The 9,024-nt window shown below is 50.4% G+C and overlaps 1 protein-coding gene across 1 annotated transcript in view; it reads right to left on the reverse strand.

The window, feature by feature from the left end:
- The window catches only part of MARCH3 (membrane associated ring-CH-type finger 3), a 145,330-nt gene continuing 143,681 nt past the window's right edge, over nucleotides 7,376-9,024 (reverse strand). The window contains 1 exon segment of the mRNA NM_001244831.1: nucleotides 7,376-7,918. Within this exon segment, the coding sequence (NP_001231760.1) occupies nucleotides 7,760-7,918 (159 nt within the window). The 3' untranslated portion in view covers nucleotides 7,376-7,759.

The following is a 9,024-nucleotide window of genomic DNA, read 5'->3' on the forward strand; positions in this document are numbered from 1 at the left end:
AAAGAACCCAATTTTTGGCCCTCTGTCTAGATGTTGTTAATTCATTTTGAACCACAGAAGGGTTTTCATTCACAAAGCTTTCTCCTCAATTTGTCCTTTGGGTGGCAAGTCTCTTATATGCCCTGGGGCCCACGAGGCACATCCTCCTTGCCCCAGGCTGGGATGGATCAAGAGGATGTGCCCCAGCACTACCCCCTTCCCCCTCCTCCCCTCCCCTGCACCCTACACCCATCAGGGGCTCTTGGCAGACCCTTCCCCGCCTCTGCCTCTGCCTCTCCTCCACCAGGGGCTCTTGGCCAGGCCACTGCTGAACCGCCTGGAGGACTTTTCTGTTCCACTGAAAGCCTGGTGAGGTTGGGGCAGATCACCCGCCTGGCAGCAGGTCATCAGGACACACTCTATTGCTCGCATCTGCCTGGGGATGCAGAGAGAACCAGAGAACCCCACATGCAAATCACCCTCTCACCTCCAACCCCACCTGCCTGCCTTCTCCAGCCCCAGCTGCGCCTGCCTCCTGTGTCCAGGGCATGGAGGCCTCTTTGGGGCTGCAGCCTGATGGATGAATAAGAGCTCACAGGTGCCTGAGTGAGAGTCTCAGCGGGGTGTGGGGTTTTTAATCACATGCGCTGAGACCGGCAGGCATTCTATCTGTAACCGAAAGCATTTTTCATGGCACAGAACCTGAGGCCTCTCTGACCCCTGTCTCTGCTGTCAGGGCATCACTGTGCAGCCAACCCACTGTCCTTCCTATGCCGTTGGATGGAGTTTCATTCCAATGGGGCAAACTGCAGAGTCATTGACCTTGGCATTGAGAAGCCTCATAATGTAACATCACTAGAGAAAATGACCCACCTTGACCCTACAGCCTCTGATTCAGGCCTATTCTTGGTCCCGGGTGTTCCTGTGGAGCCTCTCACTCCTATAGCGCAGCTACAGCCCACCCACCCTCAGCTCACAGTCCCGGCAGAGCCCTGAGCCCTTTTAGGGAGTTTGTGTCAGGCAGCTGCGTATTACTCTTTTTTTTTTTTTTTTTTTTTAGATAACTTTCCACAGTGGAAAAGCGTAAACATATATAAAAGTGGAGAGAGTAGTTTAATGAACTCTGTGACACCTGTCTTCATTAGGGATGCCCATCTGTCCGTCTTGTGTCTCCCACACCCACCCTCTGCTCCGCCAGCTGCTGGGCTCCCAGGTAAGGCACAGACTTCCTCATAAATCCTTCAGACTGTATCTCTCAGAGGCAAGGGCTTTTTATAAACGTGGTCAATACTCTTTTAGCACACCTGAAACAAATAATTCCTGAATATGATCAGATATCCCGTGTTCCAACGTCCCTGATTGTCTCGAGATTTTTTTTTTTTTTAATGTTTGGTTTTTCTGAATCGGGATGTAAACAAGGTCCACAGGTGACATTTGTTGATACATTTCTAGATGAATTGTCCACCCCAAAGTGTCAAGAGTCCTGCTTCTGAGAAGCCCTGCTGCTGGTGTCATGTAACAAAATCTATCGACCCTTCTAACTCCTGCAAACTAATAAACAGCAATGCCTGATCACATGCAGGTTCAGTTTTTTGCAGGAACGTCTCGCAGTGTTTATATGCACATTTTTTTTTTTTTTCTTTTCAGGGCCGCACCCACAGCACGTGGAGGTTCCCAGGCTAGGGGTTGAATTGGAGCTGCAGCCACTGGCCACGGCCACGGCCATGCCCATGCTGGATCCGAGCCACCTCTGTGACCTGTGACCGACACCACAGCTTACGGCCATGCTGGATCCCCAACCCACAGGGCGAGGCCAGGGATCAAACCCGCATCCTCATGGATCCCAGCTGAGTTTATTAACCGCTGAGCCACGAAGGGCCCTCCCTCTCTGCACGTTCTCCCGCGTTCCATCAGGAGGCGTTGGCTCTTCTCTTTCTTGTGATGTGAAGATCAACCTGTGGGTTTAGGAGTTGAGGGGCTGACTCTCCCATTATTAAGTTCCTCATCAGCTAATGGTTTTTGCACTCGCTAATGATCATTAGGCACATCAATGATTCATTTAGATTCTATCATTATTTCTACACATTTTAGGTTCAAGTTGTCCCTAAGGACTCTCCTCCATCAATTATACTCCAAGGTACAGTGCCCCCAAGACACTTTTAAAAAAAGCAGTTATTGGAGTAATGATTTGGTCCTTTAGCATGCTCCAAAGGTAACCATTGAGGTTTTAGAATCAGTATGAGCTCCTGAATTTTAAGGTAGAGAAGTTGTGACAACTCAGTAGCCTTGTTCCTTGCCATGCCCCTGTTGCCCTACTGGGGGTCTCTTTGGGTTGTATCCTGGGTCCTCGGCACGACCTGGGAGCCCACCTTGCTTTGTGGTGTGACACAGTGCTCCAGATTCATCTTACGCATTTCCTGTGCCTGCCCTAGACTCAGACGTTTCTCCAAGGAGGCCTGATTCTTTTTAGGAGGACGCAGCATTTAGAGACCACAGCCAGGTGTGCCCCGGTTTTGAAGATTTTGCTTAAATAGCAATGAGCCTGTAAGAAATAAATAGACACAGAAGGGACCCACACTGTGCACAAGGCGTGAATGACGGCCTCTGCCTTTTCACCAGGTTCATCACACAAAATAAATCCCGTCCAAACCCCCTCAACCGAGGGGCACCTCTGCAGACCCTGCCTGAGTCTGAGGCTTCCTGTGGATTGAAGCAGGTTTACCCACAACGCTTAGATTCTCTCCTCTCACCCTTCGTGCTGACACAGGCTTCTGAGAGAAGAGGTTCAGATGCTGTATAGGTTGCTTGGCCAGAGAGGCCCCTGCTGTTGTTCTGTGAGGCCCGCGGGGCTGCCCCAGCCCTTCCAGAATGGTGCATGCCTTTGGGGAGGTTCTCACACACAGGCCGTCTCACTCAGGACCGCTCATTTCATTCCAAGATGCTGTCCACAAGGCCTGGGTCCCGTGCCCTTACACAGACTGCAGAATAGATGCACTGATGCCCAGATGACAGTCTTAGATTGATTCCCATAAGACTCCCTCCCACCCCGCCCCAATCCATTTCCCCAGTTTGGGGCCTGGTTGCCGGTAGTCCCTCGCTGTTGAGAGGCCTCAAAGAAGATGGGTTCTGAACGGTGTCCTTTGGACATCACCAAGTCACCCAGCAACCCCAGCTGCTGAGCTGGCACCCCATGTGGCCGGCCCTGCATTCACCAGTGCAGGCCAGTGAGAAGAAAGGTTAATGATGGGGGAAAGCAGTGACATTTTCAAGCTCTGTCAGCTTACATTTATACGTGGCAAAATTATTTGCAAATTTCCCAAAAGCCAGTCTGAGCTTCCTGTTTAAGGGGCGGGGAGAGTTCTGCTTGTTAAACTGTAAAATTGATACCAATGGCCCTTTGTGGGAGGCACCCTCATCGCAGGCTCGTCCGCTGCCTCCCTGGCCTCTAGGGGCCCGTCTCCTTCTGCTGTCTTTGTGCACAGAATTCAGAGCCTCCAAGAAGGCGCTAGATATATGAGCTCAGTGACTCACGAGCCCCTCATTTCTGGGAACACAGACAACTGATGGGCTATATTTGTTTTCCTCCGTAGCGCTAGATCCAGAACTAGCACGTTTTAAAAATCTGTGATGAATTCTCAATTAGCCATAGGCTCCAGTATCAGGAAATGCAGGGATAATTGAAATCCACGCATAACTCAAAGATCTCAATCAAATCAGATGTTTCAGTCTCCAGAAGGATCTCTGCCAGTTCTTTTTACTCCCAAGCACAGTGTGCTCAATAAATGTGCGGATTATTTAAAATTAATTTTTCTGTCTCTTTTTTGAAAACTGTGGTCCTTCCAGTCATTGATCAAAGTTGTCAAAACCCAGGCAACTGTGAGTGGAGGAAAGAGGAAGGAAGTTTATTCAAGACCGTTTACTGGGCGCCTTATAGACCTTACATGGACTGTCTGCGGTAGGTATTATCCCCATTTTACAGAGGCAGAAACTGAGGCTTACAGAGGTAAGGTCACTGGTCCCCCGAAGCTGGGACCAGATTCAAAACCAGGTAGCCTGCCTCACAGCTGGTTCTCTTCCACTTTGTCCCACTGGAGAGCAAAGAGCCAGGCTCACCCCAGAGCAGTTCAGCTGCAGCGGAAAAGCAGGATGTTCCCAAGCCATCTCCTAGACACTGACACTTTTGTAAAGTCAGAAAAGGTGGACTGTGGGACGTCACAGCCCATGTATTTCTGCAGGACTGACATTTTGGACGGGGTCTGCACTCCCCAGGCATCACTGACTAGAGACAGTTTCTCATCACTTCAGCCTCCAGCCAGCACCCTTCAAAATCCTCCCTGCACTTAGCTGGGAGGGATGGTGTCCCACCAGGTCTTTCAGATCCTGACCTTTAGACCTAAAATAATCCTGAACCCTGTCCTTACCCGATGGCCCACTTCTCATCCCCACTGAAGGCTTCAGAATCACAGCCTTGAATTCTTCTCCAGCACGAGGGCTGCCAGCTCTGTGGCTGATCTGCAGGGAGCTTCCAGGAAGACCCTGGGGCAAGCGGAGAGGAAGCACGCCCGACTCCCTTTTCCACCTGTGCTTCCTCCTCCGTTCTTTCCACCTTGGGTCACTCCCTGGCGAGGGCAGGTTGAAGACAGGTTTCGTGAGCGCCTGCCTCTCTGTAAGCTGTGTGGCACTGCGGGGCTGGGGCAGACCTGTTTCACTTCCATTTTCTCCTTGGCTTCTCCACGTGCCCAGATGAGCTATTTCACTGAAAATGAAATGACACTGGCTACAGCGGCAAGTGGCCGCCCCAGGTGCTCGGGGCACAGGGTGGACAGGAGACCCGGACACAAAGCCAAATACACACACCTCTAAGTCATGCCATTTATTTTTCCCTCAATTGGGTTTTACAGCTTGTCTGAGCGTCTGTGCAGTTCTCTAAGGAGCTGGAACATTTGTGTGAATGCTGCGTTCCTGTCCTTCTCCAGATGAACACGAGCAGAAACAGCACACGTCTGCACACGGGGCTGGCGACAGCGCCCTGGACTTGTTTCTTTTGTTACTTTCCCCACTGGCTTCACTGTGACATACACGTCTCTGATGTTCTCCAAAGAAATGGTCCAGATAGGATGCGGCAAGGGGCTCGGAGAGAGGGCTGTGGGGGCGGGAAACCGTGAACTACACCAGGGCACTTTCCCTGTCCTAACTTGTTCCTTTTCCTGTTTCATCATTATGGATCTTTCAAAAAAAAAAAAAAAAAAAGAAGGAGAGAGAACAAGCTGACAGGGCTGCCCTAACCCATGCAGTGCCTTCACCCTGGTCAGCAAGCGTGCCCACCTGGGGATAGATGCGGAGCTGGGACTGAAGTCCCCACTGCCCCTGCCCACTTGGCTGGTGCCTTGTGCCTATGCTGTGGGTTCCCTGGCCCCTCCTCTCTGGAACCCCCTAGGGGCTAAAAGTCCAAGAGAGGGATGAAGATTCCTCCTAGAGCTTTCAGTATCCCACATGGGCCCTGGGGCAGGGATCAGAGCCCCTCAAGAGGAGAGACTGGCAGGGAGGTAACAGCGCCTCCCTTGGCAGCCAGGGTGTGCTGCCCACCCCCTACGCCTTGCTGCTGGACTCTGCTTAACTTCCCAGGTTCACATATGGGGAAAGAGACATGGCCCAGGTGCAGTCCTGCAGGTGCCAACCTTCCCAGCCCGGAAGCCCCAGCAAACTGCTGGGACCTGCCTGCCTTTGATATTTTGCTTCATTATATCTCGTCTCAGGAACCACCCGTAGCAGGACTTTTCTGCAGCGAACCTCGATAGGAAATGCTAACTGGGAATCTGCTGCTTTCTGAATTCATGGAAGAAGCAGAGAGAAGAAGGGGCACGATCCTCTCATGAACGGGAGTGTCATTGAGTTGAAAGGTGTCACTGGGTGGATGTCATTTATCAAATATATTACAGGGTTGCAATTCACAAGCTACCAAGTTGGACTCTTGGCTCTGGAAATTTAATGTGTGACAGCTGCGTGCAGCCAGTGGTGTCCAGCATTTTAAAAAGGTCAATTAAGAATCGGTTGATGGTGGTGCAGCTAATGACAGCCCAGAGGGGTGAGCAGGGCCGAGTAAACAGAAGGGCTGAGACGTATATTACCGGAATTGAAGTGTCGATGTGAAGCGTGGTGGGGAGGAAATCTATTGTCACAAGCCATAAAGCACATCTGAGTTTTGCTGCGGAGAGCAGTACAGCTGTTTCTCTCCCCAGGCAGCACGGGGAGCCGTCTGTGAGCGGAGGGCACAGCAGACAAAGGCGGCACCTGTCTGGGCTTGATCAACCTGCAGACAAAAATCGCTACCCTCCTCACCGTCTCTTCCTTTGCACCTTCTGGAGCATAAGGCAGAGGCACTGGAGTGACAGTCGCAGTGTGGGTCACGTACTTGATGCATCCCCCAAAGCTGGGCTCTGCCTGCTCTTCCAGGCATTTGGGTGGCTGGGCAGACACCCTGAGGGCCGACCGGAACACGTGCTTTTTCCTCAGATCACACGTCGGTTCCTTGACTTCCGCGACACACAAGTGCAGGTGCGGTCTAGACCCTTTACGCGGTGATGGAGGGAAGAGGCACAGGGAGCCCTAGAGAAAACCGATTCCAGCCTGAGACAGAATTGGCTTGTAGTTGGGGAAGGCAACTGCGTGGGTCTCTTCTTTTTCTTTTGAACATCAGACAAAGGGGTCTTGGACTGCTCGGCCAGGCTTTTTTGCCACATCTACCTGTCAAGCTAGAAATTCAGCAGAGCAATGAGAATGCTCATTGAGATGCGAAACAGGTTCAGGCTTCCTAGAAATGTCTAATGATCCTCCAATTCGTTGTGAATGCAGAATTAAGACACGCACTAAAGGAAATGGGGTAAGAACACCCACCTTTCTGCTCTTCCTCCCCCCGCCTTTTTTTTTTTTTTTTCAAATCTACTTTGGGAAACTTCACAGGTTTTATGATTAAAAAAAAAAAAGAAAAGAGTACTACAGTCGGTGGGGTTTGTCTTTCACACACTGGATATTTATTATTAGAAAATAGCTTCTATCAGCTGTCAGTACCAAACAAGTTGAAGGGAGCGTGCTTCTCACCATAAATTTTTTTTCTCCTTAATGAAATTTAAATAAACAGCTCACTGTGGGAGAGCTGCCACAGCTTTTTTTTTCCTTTAAAACCTGAACAATTAAATGAAGTTTAGTACAAAACATCCTTCAAATACGACGTGTTCTGCAGTTGTTACGCTGTTCCTTGCGTAAGGGACACGGAAGAGATGGGAAAGACCACTCAAGCTATCCAATTATCCCAGAGAACCTATGGCAGAAGCTGCGAAACAAACCAACAAACCCAAACAAAACCCATCCACACCATGAAACCAGTTTTAACGTTGGCTTTTTAAATTTGATTATCATCTAAGTTTAATATATATATATATTTGAAATAGTAATAAAAAAGGAAGAATTGGACTGCATCATTAGCAGGACAACCTTCCTCATGGGTTAAAGAGGCGTTCAGAAAATTCCATACAGTATCTGCTCAATAAACATGTTTGGCAGCTTAGCAAATATCATATGATTGCAGCATCCACGGTCTGAAGTCAGATAGCATTTGCTTTCTTCGGGCGGAGTCCTTTGCTCGGGGCGACGAGATAACATGGCTCTGGATGTTCTTCCACCCACGGGCTTGAGGAAGGGTTTGGGGGTGGCTCAGTGCATGGCCCCAGTGCAGAAACTTCCAAACCCCAAACAAGGAATCAACCCACCAATCACTCCAACATCAAACGATTGTCTCCTTTGAGTTCCTCTTGGCAGAGTGGAGGCCCAGCAAGGACTGCTGGTTGGAAGGTACGCTGACAGACTTTGGAATGAGCAGAATCACCCTCTGATTGGTCCGACGCCATTCGTTGTACAATCGACAGTGGTACCTAAAGGACACCTGGGGTGAGGAGAGGACATATAAGCGAAGCTTTCAGGTAAACGGAAGCAAACATCAATCCAAACAACAAACATGTGGTTTAAAACAGCTCCAAACAGCAGTCCAGTGGGGCAGGAGCTGGGGCCAAACTGCCATACAGGCAGCTGAGAGCTGGGGGACTGGGTCCCCACCGAGAGCGAGCACCCACGTGTGAACACAGCGTGGGGCTTCCCAGCTCAGCCCTCTTCATACCAGGTAAGATCAGGGTATTGATGGGAAATGGGCTTCCTCCTCCGTGTGGATTTATTTTCAGGCTAGTGGGTTGGGCTCCAAAGTATCAGTGGGGAAGGTTGGCTGGAGGCAGAAGGCAGAGTGGGTATAGCCACTCGGCAGTGTGCCTTTCTGGCTGGTTTTCTCTGTTAATCAAGAGAGATGCTAAGGCTTCACGCACCCTGTCTGCAGATGGGACACTGCACAACTCAGAGGACCCCGTTCACTTTCCGGTAGGAAGGGCACCCTTCATTCTGTGCCATGGACAACCTGCACTACCGCACTTGGCGGCCCCTGTGGATGGTCCCATTGCTTCCAGGCTTCCTTGTGGGGAAACTTCAGCATGGGCAGCATCTCCCCCATGAATTCTTCCTGAGCCAGCGCCTGTGCCTACCTCAGCGTGGCCTCCGTGCCCTGTACACCACTGCGCATGTGTCTCTCTCTCCCTGCAGTGGAAGCCGCTTGAGGACAGGGCTTGTGTTGTACTCATCTTTGCAAGCCTGCACCTATCAGTGTCTGGTGCTTGGAGAGTTAAGTTTGCAGAGAAAATGGATGAGTGAGTAAATATCCTGTGCTTTCTTTGCTTTCTTTCTTTTTTTTTTTTTTCTTTTTAGGGCTGCACTCGCAGCATGTGGAGGTTCCCAGGCAAGGGGTTAAATCAAAGCTATAGCTGCCAGCTTACACCGCAGCCACAGCCATACAGGATCCTTAACCAGCTGAGCAAGGCCAGGGATTGAACCCGCATCCTCATGGTTCCTAGTCCGATTCGTTTCCACTGTGCCACGACAGGAACTCCAATATCCTATGCTTTCTAAATGCCATGCCTCTTTTACATTATACATGATGGCATGAGCAGT

This window comes from Sus scrofa, chromosome 2 (genome assembly GCF_000003025.6).
Source record: "Sus scrofa isolate TJ Tabasco breed Duroc chromosome 2, Sscrofa11.1, whole genome shotgun sequence".
In the NCBI taxonomy this organism is placed as follows: domain Eukaryota; kingdom Metazoa; phylum Chordata; class Mammalia; order Artiodactyla; family Suidae; genus Sus; species Sus scrofa.